The 26,432-nt window shown below is 50.5% G+C and overlaps 1 protein-coding gene across 4 annotated transcripts; it reads right to left on the bottom strand.

Annotated features, from left to right (window-relative positions):
* Positions 1 to 1,562: 1,562 nt before the first annotated feature.
* Positions 1,563 to 25,892, bottom strand: Fgr (FGR proto-oncogene, Src family tyrosine kinase). Of its 4 annotated transcripts, none has more exons than XM_075946369.1 (13): positions 25,599 to 25,892; positions 15,840 to 15,902; positions 14,473 to 14,669; positions 13,597 to 13,699; positions 11,974 to 12,072; positions 6,808 to 6,911; positions 6,508 to 6,657; positions 4,449 to 4,604; positions 4,177 to 4,356; positions 3,689 to 3,765; positions 3,250 to 3,403; positions 2,254 to 2,385; positions 1,563 to 2,167 (listed from the first exon to the last, which is right to left on the bottom strand). In XM_075946369.1, exons 3-13 carry the CDS (start codon positions 14,654 to 14,656, stop codon positions 1,959 to 1,961), a joined length of 1,548 nt encoding a protein of 515 aa, XP_075802484.1. In that variant the 5' UTR covers positions 14,657 to 14,669; positions 15,840 to 15,902; positions 25,599 to 25,892; the 3' UTR covers positions 1,563 to 1,958. The 4 variants fall into 4 exon arrangements, with proteins under 4 accessions (XP_075802484.1, XP_075802486.1, XP_075802485.1 ...); XM_075946371.1 differs by having other exon boundaries at positions 1,862 to 2,167; positions 14,473 to 14,666; positions 25,599 to 25,705; XM_075946370.1 differs by lacking the exon at positions 25,599 to 25,892 and adding an exon at positions 25,234 to 25,312 and having other exon boundaries at positions 1,862 to 2,167.
* Positions 25,893 to 26,432: the final 540 nt, after the last annotated feature.

Below are 26,432 nucleotides of genomic sequence, written 5' to 3'. Positions count from 1 at the left end.
TCCATACTTCCTGCTCTCCTGGTTTCCCGATAGAGACATGTCAGCTGCCAGGTTCTCTAAGGAGGACTTGAGAGGTGGGACCATTCTTTGCTATTAAATAAGTGTATTAAAGATTATAGCTGGAGCCGGGCGGTGGTGGCGCACGCCTTTAATCCCAGCACTTGGGAGGCAGAGGCAGGCGGATCTTTGTGAGTTCGAGACCAGCCTGGTCTACAAGAGCTAGTTCCAGGACAGGCTCCAAAACCACACAGAAACCCTGTCTCGAAAAACCAAAAAAAAAAAAAAATTATAGCTGGAGCTGGACCATGGTGGTATGTCTTTAATCCCAGCATTTGGGAGGCAGAGGCAGGCAGATCTCTGAGTTTGAGGCCAGCCTGGTCTACAGAGCTCCAGAACAGCTAGGGCTACACAGTGAAGCCTGTTTTTAATTCCATGTGAAGCCATTTATCCATCTGAAACAATGTCTCCAAAAAAAAAAACAAAAACAAAAAACAAACAAACAAAAATTGTCCACAACTCCTGATCCAGCTAAAAGGTCCTCCTAGTCACTAGGATAAATAAAGAGACTTCCAACGGTTTCCAAAATTTCCCTGGGGTGGGGAAGAACACCTCCATGAGGTCCTCCTATGCCCTGATTTGGATAGCTACAGAGGGTCTGTTTATTCTTCTCCTTGCCTCTGCTGTGGGAAGCCTGAGGCTGTCTGTGGTGGTTTGAATGTAATTGGCTCCCATAATCTTATGGGAATGGCACGATTAGGAGGTGTGGCTTTGTTGGAGTGGGTATGGCCTTGCTGGAGGAAGTGTGTCACTGTGGGGGTGGGCTTTGAGGTTTCCTATGCTCAGGATACCACCCAGTGTCTCAGTCCACTTCCTGCTGCCTGCAAGATATAGGACTCTCAGCTAAACTACTCCAGCACAACTGCCTGCATGCTGCCATGCTCCCTGCCATGATGATAATGGACTGAACCTCTGGAAGTGTAAGCAAACCACCCCAATCAAATGTTTTCTTCTATAAGAGTTGCTGTAGTCATGGTGTCTCTTCACAACAATAAAAACCCGAGTCAGACACCGTCCCAAATGGGTGAGGAACTGACCGACATCAGGTAAGGGACTCTACCTGATTTCTGTGTTTCTCAGTCCATGGTAAACCGACATGTGGATGGGCAGTGAGGCTGTGGGGTGTTCTGAAGCTTCATGCACTGGGTACCTTGAACTCCTCACCACCTGCTCCCCAATAGCTAGTTCACCTCCTGTGGACTACCACCCCTCCCCAAAGATGGCTCAGGGAAGTTTCATGGCTCAGTGTCCGCATCATTATTGTTTACATAGAGAATAAACACACGCACATTATGCAGAAAGGCGGGAGCCTTCCCCAGCTCTCTCCCTCAGACCTGGGCCTGGACCAGAGCATCCGGTCTACAGGAAGCGAATCAAACAAAGATGTTCCCTGCCCTTGTAACTTGGAGAAATCCAAGAGAACCGAGAGCAGTAATTAAATTCTTTGGGCCTGGACTGGAGCAGGCTGACAGGAGGTAGAAAGCAGGAGTAAGAGATAAGTGAAGGAAGGGAAACACAATTTTATAAATAACTAGACAAAGTGAGTATTTTTAGGAGATGGAAGAAAGAGGCTAACAGCATGTAGGAGCCTAGTGGGGCAGGAAAAATGGTGCCTGGGGTCGGAGTACGTAAGAGCATCCATTTGCTTCATGCACAGAGTGAGTGGGGCGCCCTAGATTTTTGCGTAGGGCATAGGTAGGAAGAGAAGAGAGAGTGCTTGGGGCCAGAGAAGGTAAGAGATGAGCTCCCAGCCTCCATTTGCCCCATCTATAAAATGGCTTCACAGCTTCTGACCTTCTTAGACTCTACAGGGTTCAAAACTGGGGGCCCTGGGGCCAGAGAGCCTGAGGATTGGCAAGGGTAAGTAGCCATTCCCAGAGGGTCACTGATACCCAGCCAGGCTATGTCTGGTCTCCAGGCTGGTACTGTGGTTCTGTGGAGGTAAAATAGTCTTCCAGGAAGGACTGCAGGTACTCAAAGGTGGGTCTCTCCTCCGGATCCAGGCGCCAGGTCTGCTCCATGATGTCATACAGGGATGCTGGGCAGCCTGGAGGGCATGGCATGTGGTAGCCATGCTCTACCTGTTCCAACACTTCCCGGTTGTTCATGCCTGCGGGGTGGAGCTCTGTTAGCCAGGGCAAGGAACAGGGGTGGAGGAGGCTCTTCCCCATGACCGTACCCCCAGCCCCTGCTCACCTGGGTAAGGAACTCGGCCCTTGGTGATCAGTTCAGTGAGCAGGATCCCGAAGGACCACACATCTGACTTGACAGAGAATCTGCCATAGAGGGCAGCCTCTGGCGCGGTCCACTTGATGGGAAACTTGGTCCCTGGAGAGATTGGGGAAGGAGGCAAGGTTAGCGGAGCAGGGGGAGGGGGCATGGAAACCACTAGATTAAAGAGAATGAGGACTTTAGGATTAGGCATTTTGGGGACCCAGGCATAGAAGTCTGTGTACAGCAGAAAAGACCTGCTTGCTATCTATGTAGTTAGCACCTACTGTGTGTCTAGTACGGTGCTGGGCATTGCCACACACAGTTCTGCTTCTCACAACAAGACGTTAGAATATCTCTAACCTTTCCTGAGTTCTGAGCACAGTTTCATTTGTCTTTCTTTGGGCTTTATGGGGCTAGGAGTAAATTCAGCCTCACTTCCGCTAAGCAAGCATTCTCCCACTAAGTTACACCCCACCTCCCGCCCCCTGTCCCCTCCTGCCCCAGGCACAGGTACTGTTTTAGGCAATATACCTGCATAGTTAACACTTTGAGCCCTCACTATCATTGACCTTGTCTCACCAGTGAGGAAAAGAAGATGCCTAGCTCACACAACCAACAAGTGGCTGGGAGTCACACAGGCGCTGTGGCTATAGACCTGACAGTGTTATACTCTATTGTCTTCTGTTGAAGATTTCCAGCAGTGCCTGGTACCTACTCAGTAGCTGGTACACACTTACTGACTTATTGCTGTCTAAGTATTTTCATTTTATCAGAAATAGCAAACCACAGAAGTTAGGTCACTCAAGACGCCTGGTAGCAAATGCTTGAACCGGCACTTGAACTCAGATGACATTTGCTTTACGCCAGGATGGGGGTGTCCCCGATTGTCAGGAAAGGGGGAGGGTTTCTGACTATGCGGGGTATGTGGCAACCTCTTAGAACATTTGATCTCTAGGGAGGTGGGGGGAGGCTGGTCACCTTGGCGGGAGTTGTATTCATTATCTTCTATGAGACGCGCCAGCCCGAAGTCAGCGATCTTGCACACCAGCTGCTCCCCCACCAGGATGTTGGCTGCTCTCAGGTCTCTGTGGAGGTAGTTCATCCGCTCCATGTAGGCCATGCCATCGGCTACCTACGAGGAAGGAGGAAAGGAAGTGGGTGAGAGGCAGGTGCTAGCACAGACTCACAACACCATAACTGAACCTGAGGGGTGTGAGGGAGTGGCCTGAAAAAGGCACTCTCCTGATGCGACCCCTCCCCCATCCCACACAGCCCAGTTTGAGGAGACACAAGCACGTCTTCCCGCCTCAGGTCTCAGAGCTCACAAGGTGGGCTAGGCAGCAGCTTTTCGCGTATGGGGTTTATGTTGGATAATAGGATAGAGGTCGGGGAGAGGAAGCCTGCTGGCCCAGTTTACCTGGGCGGCCATGTCCACTAGATGGGGCAGCCTCAAGTTCTGGCCTTCTCGATCCTTTAGGAAATCCAGCAAGCTACCTAGGGAGAAGCAGCCAGAAATCAGCAGCAGGCCCCTGCTCCCAACATGCCTTCTCTACAACGGTCCTGCCCCCATCCTGACAATCTGGCCTCACTAGCCTGCCATTCCTGTTTTCTCACCTAGATCGACCCTCCGGTTCTGTCTCCACCTCCGAACCCACCGGCCACGCCCCACTTAGACTCCTCCCGAGGTCCTCCCTCATCCCAGGTCCTGTTCTGCTTTGCTCAATGATTCCATTGGTTGGCTAACCACCTCCTGGCCCCGCCCCCATGCTTGCACTCTGGAGGATTTGTGCACCCCAGTCTCTAGCTGGAAGTATACCTACTGTTTCTAGCACTTTCTTCACAGGTGGTGGCCGGGCCCCACCCACCCCCACCCACCCACGCCCCGCCTCCTACTCTGCCACTCACCGTGGCACATATACTCTGTCACAATATAAATGGGTTCCTCCGACACCACCGCGTACAGCTGCACCAGCTTGTCATGCCTCAGCAACTTCATGATCTGCGCCTCCTCCAGGAAGGCCTTCGGGGACATGGTGCCGGGCTTCAGGGTCTTCACCGCCACCTTTATGCTGCAGTTCCACGTGCCTGCTCGGCGGCGGCATTTCGTCAAGACTGGTTCTGTGGCAGCCCTACCCCTGGTCCCAGCCCCCAGCCCCTGACTCCTGAGACTTTCCTACCCAGCCACACATCTCCAAAGCAGCCGGTGCCCAGCCTGCGCTCCAGCGTTATGGAGCTACGGTTGATCTCCCAGGCATCCTTGGCCAGGCCCAACGTCTGCGGCTTCATGGTGGTACAGGGTACCGTGAGCAAGTAGCAGAGACCATCATTGAACTCTGGAGGAAGGGCAGATGGGAGGGGTCACAGACGGAGGCTATGATACTCTCCCTGAAATCCTAACACAACCCAGCATCAAACCTCAAACATATAAATAACCAGGCCCGCGGTCGTGGCCCACGCCTTTAGTCCCAGCACTCGGGAGGCAGAGGCAGGAGGATCTCTGGGAGTTTGACCAGCCCGGAATACAGAGCACGGTCCAGGACAGACTCCAAAGCTACAGATAAACTCTGTCTCAAAAACTAACAAAACCAAAACCAAACAAACAAACAAATAACCAGGGCCTAGTGGAGCATGGTGGGTCATGCCTATAGTTCTAGAACTCAGTAGCTGGAGCAAGGAGGATTGTAATTGGTTTGGTGTCAGCCTAGCTACAGTGTTTAAAAACAAAAACAAAACCCCAAAGAAACAAAAGTATTTGGCCTCCAGCAAGGTCTTTAAGGACTAGGACTAGTTCGGACAGGTGGAAATGGAGTAAGGTAGGTTCTGAGGCAAATGTTCCTGCCCTGGCACTCATGCTGGGACTAACCAGTCGAGACGGAAACACGGGTCGTGATTTTGCCTGGGCTCTATACTTGGGTTTTAGTCCCGAGTGGAGCACCATCGCTTAATCCCACAGCCCAGCCTCCATCCGGTCAGGTCCATGGTGCCTGTCTCCTGTTAAGAATCATTGGCTTCTGCTTGTCTGTGCTGTCATTGACTTCATCTGGGCAATGACAGCAGTTCAGAGGACCTCTCCTTCTGCCTTGTCTCTGGCATCTAAGTAGCATACAACAACAAGACCAGCTTCTGCAACCCAGTGCTAAACGCGGCAATTCTCAACCTGTGGGTCACAACCCCTTCAGTGGGGGGGAGGGCACGGCGGAGCACACAAATGACTCTTTCACAGGGGTTGCATATCAGACATCCTGCATATCAGATATCTACATAATGATTCATAACAATAGCAAGCTTACAGTTATGAAGTAGCAACGGGAATAATTTTATGGTTGGGGTCACCATACACGAGGAACTGTATTAAAGGGTCTCAGCCTTAGGAGGGTTGAGAACCATTGGCTTAGAGGCTATGATGGTGACTCTGCCTAGGAAATACGATAAGGCCAGCAAGGTAAGTGAGCAGGTAAAGATGTCTGCTAGCAAACCACCCGTCCACGTTTGATCTCTGAGACCCATACGGTGGAAGGAAAGGGCTGACTTCTGCAAGTTGTCCTCTGCCTTCCACAAAGGGTGTACACACACACACACACACAGAACAACAAAGGCCCCACAAAGTTCTCATAGACTGGAGCCAGCAAGATAGCTCAGCAGGCCAGTGTCTGCCGTCAAACTTGACGACCTGAGTTCCATCCCCAGGACCCGATTGGTTGAAGGAGAGAACCATGTTCCACAAGTTGTCCTCCGACCTTCACACCCATGCTCTGGCACGCATCCAGTCATGAGCCTTCCCCCCCAATAAATAAAATGTAAGCTTTTTCAAAGTTCCCCCCGGTGCCAGGTGATGGTGGCACACACCTTTAATTCCAGCACTCGGGAGATAGAGGCAAGTGGATCTCTGTGAGTTCAAGGCCAGTCTGGTCTACAGAGTGAGTTCCAGGACTAGTTTACAGAGAAACCCTGTCTCAAAAAACCAAAAACAAATAAATAAAAATAAAAAAATAAAAAAGGTTCCCACTGGTTTAGACCTGGATGCAAGGAACTAGCCAATTAACTACTTAAACATTGGGAGGCACCGCTTTGTCTCCGCTGCCTGGGGCCTTAGTTTCCTTGGAATCCACACAGAGCAGGATCCTGGTCTGGAGACATGAGCACTTGGCCCAACCAGTGCTCTGGGAGAGCATCTCCTTCTCTAGGCATCTGTTTCTCCATCGTTGCGGCAACGCAGGGCCGCGGTGAGCAGCTCACCCATGTAGTGCCGCACCAGGTCCTGCACGGTTTCGAACTGGGCCCGCGTGGTGATGTAGTAACCACCCATGTCCAGCTTCCGGATCTTATAATGCTTTACGTGATCCTCTCTCTTCTGGTCCCAATCACGGATGGACAGGGAGAAGGCACCTGTGTGGGAAGGGTCACTTAGTCCTCTGTCCCTCAGATGAAGAGGCCCCAAAGGCAATGCCCAGAGCCCCCTTTACCTCTGCCCCCTAACCCTGCTCCAAGCGCTGTCCCGCTGACCTTAATGGCTGAGGGCACAGAGTCCCAACGCACCTTTGGTGGTTTCACTTTCCCGGATGAGAAAGGCCCCCTGGGGGTTGCCAGGTGAGAGAAGCTGCCTCTCTGCATCCTTTCTACTGATCTTTCCAAAGTACCACCTGTGAGGAGAGGCAGACAGAATCAGGCGCATTCTCTCTGAACCCCAGTTCATCTTCCTGGGATGTCACCTCGCAAGCCTCAGTTTCCTCACCTGAGAAATGGGTTGTTCGAATCTGCATTGTGGTATAAGAATCACAGAAAAGGGAAATGTAAAAATGCTTGGCACATGTAGCAGATGCCTAAAATGACCAGAATTATTCTTTCTACCCACGGGTGTCTCTAGTTAAAATCATTAGAATACGTCTGATGCGGTGGTATGATCCTGGCAACCAGACATAGAGGCAGGCCTCTCTTGGTTTGAGATCACCCTGGTCTACACAGCAAGTTCTAGGCCAACCAGGGCCTTCACAGTGAGACCTTATCTTTAAAAAAAAAGTGTATAATTCCAGGACTCGGAGGCACAGGCAGGCAGATGTTCTAAACCAGCCAAGGTTACAGAGTGAGACTCTGTCTCAAACAAACAACCAAATTGGTAGAAGCTGGTCACCAATGACCTTTGGCCATTGTCACAGGGCCCTTAACTCATCTCGCTAGAACTCTCCCCAACCCATTCTACAGAGGAGGAACTCAAGGCTCAGAAGAGAACTGACTTGCTCACCAGACTAGCTGGTGTGGTTTTGCCTAAAGTCCTCAGGCACACTAGTTCTTTCCCACCACCCCAGGGGACCATTCAGACCCCTCCTCCACCCTAGCCCCAAATGCTTCCCCCCCCCATTGATGCTTTCTGTGACTGAACCGTAGCCCCAACCCAACCATGGGGGCGGGGCGAGTGGGAACTGAGGAGACCACATACAGGCTCTAGAAGACTGTTATCTAGAAGATCTCATCTGATTGCTAAAGCGACTGAACCACGTGGATTCGATAGAAAGGAACAGAGTTTTCAAATCAAGGGAGACAGGAACATCTAGGAACTCCGGCGTGGTCAACCTGTACCTGGGTACTAGGCAAATCTGGGAGACAGGAAGAGCCCTTGGCAAATGGTGTGCCTAGGAGGGCAGACAAGAAGAAGAAGAAACGACTGAAGGACCCTGCAGCAGACTCATTGCTGGGGTTTTCCAAAGCCCCTTCCACCCACAGTCACGAAGTTGGTAACTTCCTTAAGGGTCAACAAAGTCAGCTCGGAGGAGGATGACATCCTGAGGGTGAGGCACCCTGAGCTTCAAAACAAGACTTTTAAAATAAAAACCAAACCTTAATAGGCTGGGCATTCTTTTCTTGGCAGGCACAGATCTTGTCCATAAACGTACTGCTAATAATGTCGGCGGGAGGCGCCATGTTTAAACTCATAAGACAGACAAGGAAATTGAACTGACTACTTAGTGGTTGAGCAACTTGCCTGAGGCCATGCTGTGACTCCAAAACATTAACCCAAGTGGCCTACTCTCAGGCCTGTGTTCTCAATCAAGACAGGGCATTGAGCACTTTAGACACCAGCATGCTGCCCAACCCATGGGCACAACATACACTCCAACCCCCCGGTCCTTGGCATCGTTACCTCTCCTTCATGCTTCCTGACACTCCCTCCACAATACGGCCTCGTCCCACTTATGCTCTGGACTTGTCCATAACCCCCTTGCTCAAGAAACCACACCTACCCCATGAACAACCCCTCAAAACCGTCCACCCATCAACTTCTAAACACACATACCTTCCTCCTTCCTAGAGGAAAGTTCTGACCCTACATTGTTGCTGTGTTTTAAAGATGTATTTATTTTTAATTACTTCATGTGCACCTGCATGTGAGTACCAGTGTCGACGGAGGCCAGAAGGGGGCATCAGAATCCCAAAACTGGAGTTAATGAGGGTTGTGAGTCATCATGAGTGTGCTAGAAATGGAACCTTGGTCCTCTGGAAGAGTAGCTGGTGCTCTTAACAGCTGAGCCATCTCTACAGCCCTCTACTTTTGTTTGCTTCTTTGTTTTTTTTTGGGGGGGACAGGGTTTCTCTGTGTAACTGCTCTGGCTGTACTGGAACTCGCTCTGTAGACCAGGCTGGCTTCGAATGCACAGAGATCCGCCTGTTTCTGCCTCCCAAGTGCTGGGGTTAAAGGAGTGTGCCATCCCCCCCACCCGCTACTCTTCTTAACAATGAATGTATTTCATTTTGTGTATTTATTTTGTGTGTGCACATGAATGTGCACATGTATGCATGCATGCTATAACAGAGGAATGAAGGTCAGAGAAAAATCTGTGCATGTTAGCTTTCTCCTTTCTCCGTGCAGGTTCTGGAGATCAAACTCAGATTGTCAGGCTTGACAGCAAGGGCCTTTACCTGCTAAGCCATCTTCTGCACGTTTGGTCCTGGCTTCTCACCTTGCCTTCCCTGAGATCCACATTTTCTCCCCTTTCTGCCCCTCCCTCCTTCCTGGACTCTGCAGTCAGGCTCTGTTTTTACTCCTGTGAGACAAGATTTCTTGTGAAGGTCACCCCATTGACCCTTGTGAAGGTCAAGGACAAGGGCAGCCTCAGACCCTCTGCTAATTTCAGGAATTTTTCCTCCAGGCCTGGATGTTCTACGTCAGCCTGGCCTGCTTTCCTCACTTCTCCAGGGGCTCTTTCTTCTCCAAGGTGTCACCTCCAGAGCTGGGTCCTGAGGTCCTAGGACCTCTGTCTGTCTGTCTGTCTGTCTGTCTCTCTCTCTCTCTCCTTCCCTCTTCATCCTACTGACCAGCCTTAACCATCATCTCTATTCAGGTGAGCCCCAGTTCCCACCAGCACAGGTGTGCCGTCTGCCAGCGTTACAGAGAACAAATGACAGATTCTCGATGACAATGAGGAACAGGTGCCCCTCCCTCGGGGATAAAGACCCCCAACTCCCTGTGCATGGCCAGGCACATGCGTCTCATGCACAGCACAGCCCGGTCTCGCTTCTGGCAGTTTCCTTCGCCTGGGTGTTCCTCTCTACAAACCTCAAAGCAACACTCCCCTGTGGAAGCCACCTGTACCTCCACCTGCTCCCCTGTCCTCCCTTTTAGCAACTGGCACCACACTTAACTTGCATCTTCAGAAGCTACTGGATCATCCCCAATTCCTCTCACTCCCCACAGTTCAATCACAAACCAGTCGCCAAGTCCTGAGGACTCCCATTCTGCTTTTGGGTTGGGTTTTTTTGGAGATAGAGTTTCAAGTAGCCCAGGCTATCAGCTAATTCTCTACAAACACTTGGGGTTACAGGCATGTGCCATCATGCCCAGCCCAGTTCTTCAAAGTCTCTTCCGTCATTTGTTTTGTTTGTTTGTTTAACATCATGAGGATAGCTTTCTCTTTTTATTGGGGGGGGGGAGTACTGAAGACAGAAGGAATCTAGGGCCTGGCACGTGTTAAGCTACACTCCAGCCCCTTTCTGTCTACTTAATAAAATTAACTTTAAATATTGGTCCCTTGCAAGCCTTTCTCATACTTAATATACAATCTGCCACAGAACAGAGTCCCCTAGTTCTACTAGCCAATTTTTTTAGACTTAATTTAATTTTATGTGTGTGAGTGTTTTGCCTGAATGTATGTCCATCCATGCACCACACGCATGCTTGGTACCTGCAGAGGCCAGAAGAGGGTGTCCGATCCCCTGGGACTGGAGCTGTAGTTGTAAAACACCATTCAGATGCTAGAAATTGAATCTGGGTCCAGTGCTCTTAACTGCTGAGCCACCCCCTCTCCCGATCCTGTTTTGTTTTTGTGGGCTATTTGTTTTGCTTGAGACAGGATCTCATTTCTTACAGGCTGGCCTCAAACATACTACATCAAGAATGATCTTGAATTTCTGGTTCTCCTGCCTTTACTTCTCAAAGCTTGGGATTATAACAAATGCCATCATGGTTGTTTTTGTATGGTGCTGGGAAATCAGGTTCGAGGCCTCATGCCTACTAGACAAACACTCTACCAAGTGAGGTACATCTCCAGTGCCCCAGGTCCACTTTTTAGGTTTTAAAAGATTTATCATCATTATTATTATTTATGTGTCTGTGTGAGAGTTTACTGTGTGTGTGTGTGTGTGTGTGTGTGTGTGCAGAAGCCAGAAGAGGGCATCAGATCCCCTAGAACTGGGGGGTTATCCATGGCTGTAAGTTGCTTGTCTTGGGTCCTGAGAACCAAACTCCAGACCCTGGGAAGACCACAAGCACTGTTGACCACTGGTCCATCTCTCTAGTTCCCACCGCTTATGGGTTTGAAAACTCACATGCAGGCATCCCTGGGCATCCCTCCTGCTCTTAGAAGTTCTTTTACACTTTTCCTTTGCATCTACATTCTTGATGCTAAGATAGATAGATAGATAGATAGATAGATAGATAGATAGATAGATAGATAGGTAGATAGATAGGCAGATAGGCAGATAGGTAGGTAGGTAGATGATAGATTTTGACATGTTACTGTTACAGACGGGCAAGGTAAATACCGGCTGGCACATGGAGTAAAACTTGGGCAGGATATTCATTTTCTCTGCACCTCTGCTTCCTCCTTTTTTTAAAAATTGAAACAAAGTCTCACTATGTAACTGGCATGGAACTCACTGTGTAGACTAGGCTAACCTCAAACTCAGGGAGATCCACCTGCTTTTCCCTCCCACATGCTAGGATTAAAGATGTGGGTCTCCACACCTGGCCAGCTTCCTCATTTGTAGAATAGAGTTTCTAACTTGACCACCCAGAAACTCCTCAGTTACCTTATGGCATTATCTATGGTTACCCTCATCATTGCCATCTTTTTTTTTTTTTTCAAGACAGGGTTTCTCTATGTAGCCCTGGCTGCCCTGGTCCTGAAACTCACTCAGTAGATTGGCTTCAGACTCAGAGATTCGCCTGCTTCTGTCTCCCAAGCGCTGGGATTAAAGGCGTAGGCCACCAGTAACTTTATATATAACATTGCAGATGAGGAGGCAGGATCAGAGTGAGGCGGTCATCCCCTAAGGGATAGCCTTGGCAGGTGGACGTTAGTGACTTCCAGTACAGCCAGGACTGATACACAGAGAAGCCCTATCTCAAAAAACCAAGAGAGAGAGAGAGAGAGGGCCTTGGAAGTTAGACACTAGGGTTTTCTCCAAAGGCCTGGCCCCAGTTCCACTCACTCTTCAGCCTGGATGGAATCCACAGGGGCCACGTAGTTGCTGGGGATGTAGCCAGTGCGTCCGGAACTCAGGGACCGAGCCTCCCACCAGTCACTTTCACTGTGGGCACAGAAGGCGGGGTAGTTAGCAGCACTTGGGGGTCCAATCAGGGGCCCTGCCGATCCTCACCTTTGACCCCCTTCCCACTCAGAGAGCTTTGCCTCTCTTCCACCCACTGCAGCTGTCCCGGCTGCTTTCACCAGGAAAGGGGCTTTTTGAGGAGTCCTAGGCTTCTTCCTCTCTTTCTTCCACTGAGCGGATGCTGACAGGGTTCCCTCCCGACTGAGAACACCCCATGGCTACAGATCTCCTTCCCGATAAAATTCAGGTTTTACAACAGAGGTTTGATGGCCTATGGATTCTGACCTCCTAGTCTTCAACTTCTGCTTTCTAGTCTAAATTTTATTCTTCCTCCTCCCCTCCTCCTCTCCTTCTCTGGGAATCAAACCCAAAGTCTTGCTCTATAGCCGGGAACAGGGTCAAACGGATGGACGCGCTGATCAGTGCCTTGGGGAACTGTGAGACAGGCTCCAGGAAGAAAGGCAGAGGGCTTTTTGCCTCAAGTGCCTTTTGTTCCCTGGATTGTTCTTGAACATAATTTCATGCCTCCTTTGACAAACATTTACTTGTTCCGACACTCTACCACTGAGTCCCAGCCCCTGCCCTGCTGCTCGCCCGCCTTCCCTCCCTCCCTCTCTCCCTTTTTTCTTTTCTTTGTTTCTTCCTTCCTTCCTCCCTTTCTTTTTTTTTCTAACTATTCTGGAACTTTTTCTGTAGCCCAGCCTGGCCTCGAACTCAGAGATTCATCTGCTTCTGCCTCCCTAGTGATGAGATTAAAGGCATATGTCACCACTGCCCAGCGTTTTTTTTTTTTTAAGTTTTTAGATATTATCTGTATTTAGTGTGTGTGTGTATGTGTGTGTGTGTGTGTGTGTGTGTGTGTGTGTGTGTGTGTGTGTGTGTAGGCCCAATCTTCTTCTATCATGTTGGGGTTTAGGGGTCAAAACTCACGTGGTCAGGTTTGGTGGCAGAACCCCTTACCAGCTTAGTTGTCCTCCCAGCCCCGCACCTCATTCAGCAGAATTTACCCACGTGCAACCACTTGGTGCTTTCTAGAAATAATTGTTTAGTCTTATTCCCTCTTTTCTCACCTCTTCCTTCCTTGTCTACTTATTTTTCTAGTCTCCGTTTAAAAAAAAAACCATCTCTAGGAAGCCTGCCTCAATCACCACTACCCTGGGGCCCAAGTTTAGTATTCTGCTTGTACCGCAAGCCCTTCACCTGCGCGGTAGGGAGCTATCCCTTAGTGTTTCCTTGTTATTGTCCTTTGTTTGCGGTGCTTTAGCTGGAACCCAAGACCCACGTGCTAGGCAAGTCCTCTAGCGTGAGCTAGAATCCCAGTCCTCGTCCAAGACTTTTGTTTGTGTGCCCCGTCCCCCCACGCCCTTCAAGCTGGAACTTTCTAAACAAGGATCAGAGTTTACTCCTCTCCAGGGACTCGCTCCCAGCCCAGGCCACGCCCTCAGCTAGGCAGCCCAGTCACTTACAGCCCAGGCCACGCCCTCCCTCTGGGAGCCCACTCACGTGTTGTTCAGGATGTGGAACTTCTCGCCTTTGGTGAAGGTAAGGTCACCCGCTGTCCTGGACTCATAGTCATACAGGGCAACGAACATGGTCACTCCCGTCCCTGCAGGATCAGAGGCACTTAGAAGAGAGTAGAATAGGGAACGAAGGAGGTTTCTGTCTGTGGCATCTAGTTCCCCAGCCAGACCCTGCCCTCCCCACCATTACAATGTCTAGGTTCCCAAATGAGTTCAGGGACCACTGTGATTTCTGATTTGGGTTTCACACCTTGCCCCCTAGGTTCAGAACAAATAATTTCATGCTCTTCTCGCCCTGAATGTTCATAAATTGCTCCTTCTTTCTCTTCCCCAAGAAGACATCTCACTTTCTACAGTGATACTTATGAAGACAGAAGTGTGTGTGTGTGTGTGTGTGTGTGTGTGTGTGTGTGTCTATGTGTCTAAGACAGAGCCTCTGGCCGGGCGATAGTGGGGCACACCTTTAATCCCAGCACCCAGGAGGCAGAGGCAGGCCAGCCTCCTGGTCTACAGAGTGAGTTCCAGAACTGGCTTCACAGCTACTAGAAAACCCTGTCCAAAAACCAAAAGCCAACAAGCAAAAAAAAAAAAAAAAAAAAGACAGAACGAACCCCAGAAACTCATGAAACTCATGAATGAAATAATTAATCGCTACTTGCAATTCACACTGGGGCCCCTCTGTGATGAGAAAAGAAAAAACCCAAGGGCTGCTAGGGGTAGATTTGTAGATTTACACATACTGACTTATCTGCCGTGGGCTAGAAAACAGGGCTGCATCTCCAATGAATTCTAGAGTCCCCTCTTCCCTTAGTTTTCCCCAGAACCCAGGCGGCAACTGTCTGCAGTCCTAGAGACTCACCTGGGATGTTCCTCGTGTTAACAAGAAAACCCGGGCTGGTGGGCTGAGGAGGGAAGGGCTGTGGCCTGCCAAGGCCTTGAGTGGGGTCAGGGTAATAGCGTTCTTCAGCCCTATGGTTCCTGTCACCCTCTTCCACATCCTCTTTGGGTGCAGGTTCCAACTTCTTGCAGAACAAACAGCCCATTCCAGGTGCCCTGCTGCAGAATGAAGACAGGCCTAATTGAGGGTGGCCTGGCTGGTAGACCACTCTAAGCATACATCGGTGTGCCCATTCTCACAAATTGGGGTCTTCCTAAGGAAGGGCCACCTTTGGTCTGCCTCCTAGTTGTTTTCTTTCTTTCTTAAATTTATTTATTTTTATTTTATGTGCATTGGTGTTTTGCCTGCCTGTATGTCCGTGCGAGGGTGTCAGATCTTGGAGTTACAGACAGTTGTGAGCTGCCATGTGGTTGCTGGGAATTGAAGCGGGGTCCTGTGGAAAAGCAGCCAGTGCTCTTAACTCCTGAGCCATCTCTCCAGTCTCTTCCAGGGCTCAGGTTTATGCCCTTTTGACTCCCATTGCTTTCATGCATTATGTTTCTTTGATTACTTGTGGTGTTTCTTTTTCCCTATGTGTCTTTGTGTGTCTTTAAACATGTTTGTCGTGTGTATATGCAGCTCTTGGGGAATGTCTCTATGTGTAGAAGAATGTGCTGGTCTTGGGACAGAGCTCAGTTGGTAGAGTGCTTGCCTAGCATGCATGAAGCCTTGGGTCCAATCCCCAGTGCTGCATAGACTTAGTCTGGTGGTATGGTCCTATAATTCCAGCACTTAGGATATGGAAACAGAAGAATCAGAAATTCAAGGCCATTTTTAGCTACATATCAAGTGTCAGGTGAGCCTGGGATACGTGAACCTTGTCTCAAAAAGCACAGTGTGTTCATGTCTGTACATGTATTTGGCCACATGCGTGCGTGTCTATATGAGTTCAGTAGGCAAGTGATTATGTGTGCATCTGTATGTGTGTGTGTGTGTATGCAGGTCTGTGTGCTTGTGACTGTCCACAGCTCTGTGGAAATGGATGTACCTCTGTGTATGTGTGCGTTTTGTAATAACACATCTGCAAAGCCGCACATGTTCGTGAACGTGTGAGGGCAGCGTGCCTGCACCTGGAGATTCCCTGCAGAGGAGGATCAAGGCCATTTCCTGTCATGAGTCCAGCCTCCAGCCTCTCAAGCTGCCTCATTCTGGCTCCTCTATCCGTTTCCTAGCAACAGGGCCCTTGTAGGAGGAGGGGGCTGTGAGGCGGGTATTGTGGGGCTCAGGAAAGCGACCCCACCCCTGTTCCCTGACCCTGAGAGCCTCAGGACACTTTGCACCCTACTCACCCCACAGGTCCCTACTCCTGGGTCAGTAGGACCAATGCATGGTCCCTGGAAGGTGCTGGAAACCTGAGGGCGAGACAGGAAACGAGAGATGATGAAGGCCTTGCCAGTATTTCCACCAGCCAGCTACCCAGATCCTACCCTCTACAGGAAGCCGGAAGACCTGAGCTCTGTCCCACCATGACTTCTACCTTCGTTTTCTCTCCCTCTGCTCCTGGAACACTTGCATGTCCATCCTCACACAGGACACACTGCCTGTGCCCACTCGTGCACACTCAGTCCCGCCTGAGATGTGGCAAAAAGACACACACAGGCAAGGTCACACACAGGTCACACACAGGACACACACAGGACACACACAGGCAAGGTCACACAGGCTCACGGCGTATGCTTGAGTGAGTGTCCTTGCCAGCGTCCCTGCGCACCATCGCAGTCTCAAGTGAGCTCTGAACAATAACACACACGCACATCTGTACCTATACATGTGTGTCTATGTGCACACACATATATGCACATGTGCATCTGGATGCTTCTCCAGTGAGCGTGTGCCACGGTCATAGCTGCCCAGGCTCATCTTTCAAACGGCAGCACCGTCAAACCGCGCTCGGCTCACAGGACCTCAGTCACAGCCTCCTAAAAGGAGCCTTTCCCTAGAACCCTGCCTCTGCCCTCAGCCTGGGCAAGACTGAGCAGGCCTATGTTCTCCACTGGTGTCAGAACCAAAGTGACAGTTACCTGCAGCCCCCAGGATCAGGGAGAGGTCCCAGTCAGGAGCTGGGACCACCATAGTCTCTTAAAGAGCTCCTGGAACAAGCCAAACTGTCCCCAGTGGCTATGTCCTCTGAGCAACTCCACAGGAAGGGCATTGAGCAAGGGGTCCTCACCCCACCCCGTCCCCCCACCCCCACCCCCTGCCAGAAAACTCCACTGTTGCAACACTCAGAGAGGAACTGCCTGGGGAGAATGCTGGTTTCCTAAGAAGTGTCAGGGCTTGTAAGGTGGGGCCAGCCTAGGGACAGCCAGGTCCTCCACTGGGAGCCTAAAGGTCACAGCTCCCATCCAGTTCTCCCGTGGTGTCTCCTTCTAGTTAGGCCCTGTTCTTCACAGAACACTCATTTCTTCCAGGAAGCCTTCCTTCTTGGATCTAATAGGTCAGGTGGTTGGTTCAGTCACCTGAGAGTCCTGAACTACATCCTGGCTCCTCTCACTCTTCATCAAAACCATTCTCCTATATATGTTGAGCTGAAGGAGTAATGCGTTTGTCGTGAGCTGTGAGGCAAGCTATGGCAGGAGACCTGTTCACACACAGCTTCTAGGTACTTAGCTTTGAGATCTTCACCTCAGGATACCCTAACCCCAGGGAGTGAGGGACCAGTATGTCTGAAAGGGCCCAGCATTCCAGGCTGGTTCAGGTAGGGGAGGGAGGTGAGGGGATAGATGTGAAGGGGAGAGAGCCCCCCCCCCCAAGTCTAGCTGATGGTGTTTCAAGAAGAGGAGAGGTGAGTGATTGGAAGCATCACCCCAGTCCCTGGCATCCATCCTATGGGCGCCAATGGAGTTCTGGGTAGGACTGGCTGGGATGTATACAGCACTCCCCGGGAAACTCGGCCCTACCCAGAGCGCTCCTCTGTGGGATACAAAGTTACACAGCCCAGGGGCCCTCAGTTGGAACAATGTTGCTACTTAACAATACACCCAAGTGTCTATTGCTAGGGCATATACTCCCTCCCCCCGCCCAACAAGGGAACGCCTATAATCTGCCTTCCCCGGGAGGAAGGTTCAAGTAGAATCTCTATCGGCTGAGCTCAAGTCCTGGCCGGGTTGACAGTGTAACCAGCAGGCAGAACTGGACAGCCCACAGGGCTCTGTCACCCTAGGTTTTGAGGGGACTGTGGTCCTATGTGGACCTAGCTTTCTGGTGTGAATCCACTGAAGGGCTCAGGCATGGTGATAGGGAGTGTTCAAGGCCCAGCATAGGGCACACTGAATGTGATGGTGTACACCAGTGGAAAGATGGGCAGAAAGATGCCTCTCAGGGAGAGGCCGAGACGTGAAGATGAAAAGACAGTGTGGTGTGCTCACAAACTGATTTTCAGGGGGTGGGGGCAGAGGCGGAAAACAGCAGCAACAAAAAGCCCCAAGCCCTGATTGGTAGCATTTGCTAATTTCTATGGTGTAAATATTCCCACTGTGGCTGATTTAAAGCTACTGGAGCAACTTCAAGATGGCTCGGCCCAAGAAGGGATGCAGAGAATGAGCTCCCTTGAGTCGGCATCAGTGAGCCAACACATCGCTGCTAGAGAGAACCCAAGACGAGACACGTTAGACAGAAATTCCAGGTAAAGAGTACCAGGAGACCAGCGTAGCAGTGTATCTCCCATAATCCTAGCATCCAGGAGGATGAGGCAGGAAGATAGCAAGATGGAGGCTGGTGTAGGCTAATTAGGACCTTGAGGCCCCAAATCACTGCACTGGGTGGAGGAGTGGGAGGTGGGGGAATTAGGGGGCAGGGATCTGGGATAGAGGGATTAGGGGAGATAAGGGAGATGATTCAGTTCATAAACTGCTCGCCACACAAGTGTTGAGGGTTTGAGTTCGATCCTTAGCAACCATGTAAAAGCTGGTGGTATATAGCTGAAATCTCAGCATGGGCAAATGAGATGATCCCTGGGACTTGATGGTTAGTTTATTGCTAGGTTCACTGGGAGTTGCTGTCTAAAGGGACTGGAGAAATGGTTAAAGGCACTGGCTGCTCCTCCAGAGGACCTGAGTTTCAGCACCACATGGTGATTCACAACAGTCTGTGACTCCAGTTCCTGGCACAGGTCACACAAACATCCATGCAAGACAAAACACCCATACACATATTATAATTATGTTTAGCACTTTTTTGTTTTGTTTTTTTCGAGGCAGAGTTTCTCTGTAGCTTTGGAGCCTATCCTGAAACTTGCTCTGTAGACCAGGCTAGTCTCAAACTTACAGAGATCTGCCTCTCTGCCTCCTGAGTGCTGAGATTAAAGGTATGTGCCATAACTGCCCAGATATTTTTTTTACCACTTTTAAAAGCAATTTATTTATTTTAAAATGTGCATTGGTGTTTTGCCTGCATGTATGTGTGTGTGAGGGTGTCAGATCTCCTAGAACTGGAGTTACTGACAGGTGTCAGCTGCCATATGGATGGTGGGAATTGAACCCAGGTCCTCTAGAGAAACAGATAGTTCTCTTAACTGATGAGCCATCTCTCCAGCCCCTTATACTATAAATTTTCCCTGCACTAGGTGTTGGTGGTGACCTTTAATCCCAGCACTTGGGAGGGTGAGGCAGGTGGATCTCTGAGTTCAAAGCGAGCCTGGTCTACAAAGCAAGTTCCAGGACAGTCAGGACTGTTACACAGAGAAACTCTGTCTCAAAAAAATCTAAACAAAAAATAAATAAAATATTTCTAACTTAAATTTTTTTTTAAGACAGGGTTTCTCTATAGCTTTAGAACCTGTCCTGGAACTAGCTCTTGTAGACCAGGCTGGCCTCGAACTCACAGAGATCCGTCTGCCTCTGCCTCCCGAGTGCTGGGATTAAAAGCATGCGCCACCACCGCCTGGCTAAATTAAAAAATTTTAAGCCAGGCAATGGTGGCACACACCCTTAATCCCAACACTTGGATTGTGAGGAGGCAGGAGGATCTCCGTGAGTTCAAATCCAGTCTGGTCTACAAAGGGAGTTTGAGGACAGCCACGGCTACACAGAGAAACCCTATCTTGAAAAACCAAGCAAAGACATTTAAATTAAAGTAGGGAGCAATTTAAGAAGACGTCAGCATTGCTCACTGGCCTTTGCGTGCATGTACAGACACATCCATACCCACACATGACATGTATACACATACACACATGACATGCACACTCATACACACATGACGTGTATACACATACACACATGACATGTACACTCATACCCACATGACATGTACACGCATACACACATGACATGTACACTCACACACACATGACACATATACACATACACACATGACATGTACGCACACACATGACATGTACACTCACACACATGACATGTATACACATACACACACGACATGTACACACATACACACGACATGTACACACATACACACATGACATGTACACACACACGACATGCACACACATACACACATGACATGTACACTCATACACACATGACATGTATACACATACACACGTGACATGTACACACATATGCACATGTATACACATACACACATGACATGTACACACATACACATGACATGTACGCACATACCCACACACGACATGCATACACATACACACATGACATGTACACACATATGCACATGTATACACATACACACATGACATGTACACACATACACATGACATGTACACTCATACACACACATGACACACACATACACACAGAGGGGAAGAGAGCCAGAGACAGGAAGAGGGATGGCTCTGTCTACCCAGGCATTGGCCTGAGAACAACCAGAGGTGGCTCCCTCCTTCTCAGTGCCTTCGTACCAAGCACTAACTCTTCAGGGAGTCCCTGAACTCTCCAGGAGTGTGGGTGGCAGAAAGTATTAGTGAAAATGTGCTAATTTATTAAACATTTCCACATGACTGGCATCTTGCCAAGACATCTCTACACGTGCTCTCTTTAATGACCTCCTAGGCAGGCTTTATGTTTTAACCCTTACTGGACTGGGATACTGAGATGCAGCAGTGTTAAGTACTTGGGAAGTGGAACAGTATCAACCAGTTTGGCCACCCTATGTGCTGTTCTATGCTGTCATCTCTGAAGGAGCAAGGATACTTACCTCTCTGAAGGCCCACTGTGGGCCAACCCTTATCAGGCGTGTCTAAATCCTACTTATGGTATGGAGCAAAAGTGATCTGTTCTCTCTCCCTTTTCTTCTTGTTTTTATAATTATTTATTGGGGTGTGTGCCTGCGCGCACACGCATGTGCGCGCATGCACGTGTATGTGTGTGCCCGCGCGGGCACATGTGTGTAGGTCAGAGAACAACTTGTGGGAGTCTGTTCTTCCATGGATCAAGCTCAGATATGTTCAAGCTCAGATTTGTCAGACTTGTCTGCATTAACTTCTGAGCCATGTTGGATGAAAGACAACATATCTCCTGGCCTTCCTGTCTGTCTTTCCTAGTCGACAGTGAACATTGACTGCCTGTTAACACCAGAAACAGAGCAGAGTGAGAAGTGGCTGCCAGCAATCTGGACAAGTCAGGGGCTTTGGTTTGTTTATGAATAAGGATGTTAGCTATGTTCTGGCGCTAGGGTTTGAACCCAGGACTTTGTACAAGTCAGTCGCACGCTCTACCGCTAAGCTGAACTCCAGTCCAAGTCAGTCTGGTTGAAAGGAATCAGTTCAAGAGCCCTATCAAGGGTGGAATCAGGTTACGGGTATCACAACGAAGGTCTAACCCTGAACCACAATGCTGCCCACTTCAGTATCTGTTCTTTCTCTCTCCCTCTCTTGTCTTTTCCCTCTTCCTTCCCTCTTTTCCCTGTCTCCCTCCCTCCCTTCCTGCCTCCCTCCCTCCCTTCCCGCCTCCCTCCCTCCAAGGCATACAGGATCTCTCTGAGTAACCCTCCTCTTGAACCTGTGATCTTTCTGCCACAGGGCTAGGACTGAGCTCAGCTTCCAGCTCTGTTCTTCCGCAGGCTGTAGCCTTGGATGAACGAACAGCACGTCTGAGCGTCCGTTTCTCACCTGCGCCCTCTGTGCGGAGCAGCTGGGAGGGTTCCGTGAGAAGAGCCTCTAGCTCAGTGTACAGTGGCCAAGCCAAGCTGAGAACTGCAGCAGCAGAGAGGCCCCAGGGGCACTTGGTCCACCTGCCTCTTGCATATACCAGAAAAGCCACAACCCTAAGTTCACACAGGCCAACAAGAGATTCAAACGACTGTGAAAGTCAGTCCATAGTTCTGTTCCTGGCATTGCGGCTGAGTTCTCCAAAGCACGGGTGGGATCATGCTGTCCCTGGCTGGTAAATGTCACTCTTCCCACATGGCCAATGGCCAACTAAATCTGTCTTCTGACAGCTGATCCCCTACAGGAAGCCCACCTCCCACACGCCCATGTTCCTGGACACAACCCCAAGTTTCTCATCTTTTCCCAGGGGTCATAGTTCCCAAAACCATGTCAAGGTGATGATGTAGGCTTGGGAATCTACAACCTCCTCCAGGTATGAATGAGAACCAGAGACAGGCTGAGGTTCAAATTCGGTCCCTGTGTGACGGCTGACTTAACACACTGGGAAGTCAGTCCATCTCTCTGAGACTTAGGGAGACAGGTCTCTCTCTGCTTTTCCTGTTCATCAGATGCTGCCATGTCCCCAGACACCCGTCACATAGTGGGAAGGTACCCAGCAAACTTTCTCTCTTCTCTCTCTCTCTCTCTCTCTCTCTCTCTCTCTCTCTCTCTCTCTCTCTCTCTCTCCTTGCCAAGGTCTCTCTGAGGCTGGGGGAGGTGGACAGAGATGCAGGACTGGTCTGGGCTGAGAAAGAGAAGTTCCCAGAGAAGGTGTGGAGGGAACCGGGGGGGGGGACCAGATGAGCAAGCACAGTAAACCCTGAGGACTTCACCAAAAAGGAACTAAGACTTTGGGCAGTGGCAGGAAACCACCATCCTGCAAGAGTTCCGGTTTCATCTCAGAGCTTGGTGTAGGGGCAGACCTGGGCTGAGGGGAGGCAAATACAATTCTACGGTGTGCAGGCACTGCCATCCCTCACCGCCTTGGAGCTCTGACTGGAGGCTTCCATGGTCCTTGACAGTCCTCCTACTACACCCTGATACTCTACTAGGACCTCAGCTTCTCATTAACTTTCTGTCATTTTACACCATTCTTTCCTGAGACTCATGTCTGGTCCTGACATGTCAGATTCTAGACTTGTACATCACTGCATGATCCTAGCTCTTCCCTTCACCTGGTTCTGAGAGCATCGTCTGAGTTTTCCTCCCTTGTGATTGGTTCTATCTGGCTGGGCATAGCAGCATGAACCTTTAATCCCAGCACTCAGGAGGCAGAGGCAGGTGGATCTTTGTGAGACCATCCTGGTCTACATGATGAGTTATAGGCCAGTTGGGGTTACACAGTGAGACCCTGTCTGAGAGAGAGAGAGAGAGAGAGAGAGAGAGAGAGAGAGAGAGAGAGAGGCCTGATATAGTGATTCAAGCATTTAATCTCAGCACTCAGGAGGCAGAGACAGGTGAGCCTCTGTGAGCTCAAGGCCATATAGTGAGATTCTGTTTCAAAAAAGAAAAGAAAAAAATAGTTCCATATATCTCAGGAAATTACCATCAGTTTCTAAAACAAGAATTTTTGGATTCCCTAGCCTGGAACTTGGGGTTCCCAGCCACAAGTGAGAACTAGAGACTGAGTATAAATTCCAGTGTGATCAGATGGGAAGCCCCCCTTAGTTCTATGCGAGTAGAATGGGGACAGCCTGCCCTCTTCTGCTGTGGACCAGCCTAAGGTGCTGTGTGGAAGGGATTTTGGCTCCTCCTTCCTTCCTCAGCTCTGGAGTACCTGACCCACCCTGCCAGGGTTGGTCACTTCAGCCTCAGGGGGGGGGGGGCTGCAGGAAAGGTCCAGAACACTCACAAATAAGCATCCAGGCTTGAACACATTCACTTCAAGCCCACAGGACACTGGGGGAGCACTGGGGAGCACTCTCACGGCCTCGTTCACACTAGGGAGCAGGAGCTGCCTATGCAGCCATGAGCTCTACTCCATATTCTCTCTCTCTCTCTCTCTCTCTCTCTCTCTCTCTCTCTCTCTCTCTCTCTCTCTTCCACATACACTTAACTAAGAAAGATGGTAGACTCAGGCCCTCAACTTGGCTACCTCCTTTGCCATTTCTAGATTCTAGGACTTCTGCCCCCTAACCTAATCCATCCGTCCACAGATGGAAAGACCACACAGCATCAAGTTCTAGACTACGACATGCTTGTTGAGTATGGCCACCTGGGAAGGAGTGTGGGGTACAGATCTGAGCCATTCCAACCGCCTCAGAATGAGCCCTCCACAGATTCAGAGACATTTAGCAGATGCCAATTGTGTGCTGGTCCCCAAAAGCCCTATCAGTGAAGCTTTCTGGTCCTCCATCCACACCCCCCCAGCCCCACCCCAAGACAGGTTTTTTTTTTATGTAAACAGCCTTGGCTGTCCTGGAACTCACTCTGTAGATCAGGCTGGCCTTGAACTCACAGAGATCCTCCTGCCTCTGCGTCCCGAGTGCTGGGATTAAGTCAGTGCCACCACCGCCCAGGGGTCCTCCATGTTTTGAGAAGGCAAAGAACTTACTATGTAGTGCGAGCTGGCCTGGATCTCAGAGATTCACCTGCCTCCACCTCCAAGGTCTCCTCTCCTTCCCTCCCCTCCCCTTCCCTCCTCTTCTCTCCTCCACTCCCCTTCTCTCTCCTTTTCTTCCCCCCTTCCCCTCCCCTCCCCTTCAGTCTCTGTCCCCTCCACCTCTTTCTTCTACTTATGTAGCTCAAGTTAGGCTCAAACTCGTGACAGCCTTCCTATCTTGGTTTTCTGAGTGCTGGGATTATTGCAGGCATGTGCCCTGCACATTGCTTTGGCCTAGGGGAGGGCTGGTTTCTCCCCAAAGTTCCAATGAGGAAAACAAGAATCCAGAGAAGCCTCCTAACTCTCCTGTGGTCTACATAGCCATTAAGGGACCATTCTTGCCATTCCTGTCTCAGGCCTCTGAGACAGCAAATCCCTCAACACCAGGCGGCATCCTCTCACTCCGTTGTGCAACACACCGTGACCAAGGACTAAAAATGGGACGAAGGCAAGGACCAAAGGTGGCTGCCAGCCATGAGCCTCTAGAGGCCTAGGGCCAACTGGCTTCACTGCCCTGTGTTGCCATGGAAACAGCCCCTGCGGGCATTCGCGGTCAAAAGCAGGATTTCCGTCGGGGCTGCCAGCAATTCCCGGATCCCCACATCGACGCAGACCCACACCACTACCGCGGATAGGCCGGAGAGGCACCCAGGGAGGTCTGTCGGTGCCCAGGGTGAGGACTTCCCCAGGAAACCCGGACCCACGCCTCCAGCGTCTAGAAGGAATCCCCAGGGCGTCCGGAACCCGCCCCCCAGTGATGCAGCAAGAGGGTCTGGGGCTGCAGATGCTCCCCTTCCCCTGACCTCTGCGGAATCCACATAGCGGCCACTTCCCCCGCCACCCCGAGACCCCAGAACTGTACTCTGGACTGTGCATTCTGCAGAAACCACTCTCTTTGACCTCCTTCTCAGAACTGAAAAACCAGGTCCCTTCAGTATCCCCCGATCCTCTTAGTATTCCCACCTACAACTACCCCCCTCCCAAACCCCTCAACTTCTCATTTTCTCACCCTCAAAGCCTCCAGACTTCTTTGGAGAAGCCCACAGCGCCTTCCCGCGACTCCTTCAGCCCGCTTCTCAACTTCTATCAATTTCACCCCTTAAGTTCCCTCCACTTCCCGCTTTAGGCTTTTGGGAGGAAGTTTTGACCTGACTTCCCCATACTCCCTCAGCCTTCTCCCCAAGTTTTATCAGTCTTGCCCAAGTTTCTTCCTTAGTTTTCCTCAATTCTTTTTCTGGATGGGGTCTCCTCTCTCAACTTGCTCTGCTCTCAAAGTTCAGGTTTACCTCCAAATCTTCCCTCCCGGGTGAGGGCTGGTGGGAGGGGGCGGGGAAACACCTGCCCTGCCTGCCCCCACCTGGTTTGACCGCCTACCTGGTCCCAGGGGAGCCAGCTGCCGATGACCCGATCTGGGGCAAGCCAACCCTAGCCCACAGCAGCCAGGAGGGTCGACGTAGGGGAGAAGTTGGGGTGCTGCCCGCTTCTGTCCCTACCACCTACTCTGGGCAGGGAGGAGGAAGCCGCTTCGGACTTCTCTTATTTTGGTGACTGCGGAGGAGGCGGCGGCGGCAGGAGAATTCACAGTCACGCCTCAGCCCCAAGCCAGCTGCCCAAAGCCGGGAGGGGCCCCCCAGATCCCAGGTTCACTAGCTCCCACTTTCCCCCTTTCAAGGTTGACGCGGATGGGTTCTCACGTTCCTGTCCCTGCACCCCAACTCCTTCCCAAAGGTTCCGTCCGAAGGGACAGGCTCCTCATCCCTAGGCACCTGCTCCTTCGGAGCCACTAGAGTGAGAAGCAGATCTTGGCCATCGCTGAGGTCCCTGCTACCCACTCATCTTCCAGGTGGGAAAGCCCAGAGCCAGGCCAAGCCAGTCTGGCCCAAGTTCACAGAGTCTGTTACCCGTACATTGCTGTCACCAGATCTACTGTGCATCTAGTCACCTGCCACCATATTCTGCTACCCTATCTTTAGGGATTGGGTACAGGCGGATGCCGATGGAGTTGGAGAATCAGCTCACATCAGGCCACAGCCACACAGAAGTTTTAGGAAAAAGGAACAGACCTTAATCATAGTGTCTTTTATATCTAGGGACCCCTCTCTAAACCCTCCCAAACTTGATGTTCCTCACCTCCAAGTATTACCTCTTCAGTCATAAACCAAAATCCAGGGAAAACCCAGGAAAGCCCCATCTGGGGGGGAGAGAGAT

This window comes from Microtus pennsylvanicus, chromosome 13 (genome assembly GCF_037038515.1).
Source record: "Microtus pennsylvanicus isolate mMicPen1 chromosome 13, mMicPen1.hap1, whole genome shotgun sequence".
In the NCBI taxonomy this organism is placed as follows: Eukaryota; Metazoa; Chordata; class Mammalia; order Rodentia; family Cricetidae; genus Microtus; species Microtus pennsylvanicus.
The sequence above is the reverse complement of the archived record's forward strand: the minus strand, read 5'-3'. Positions and strand labels throughout refer to the sequence as shown.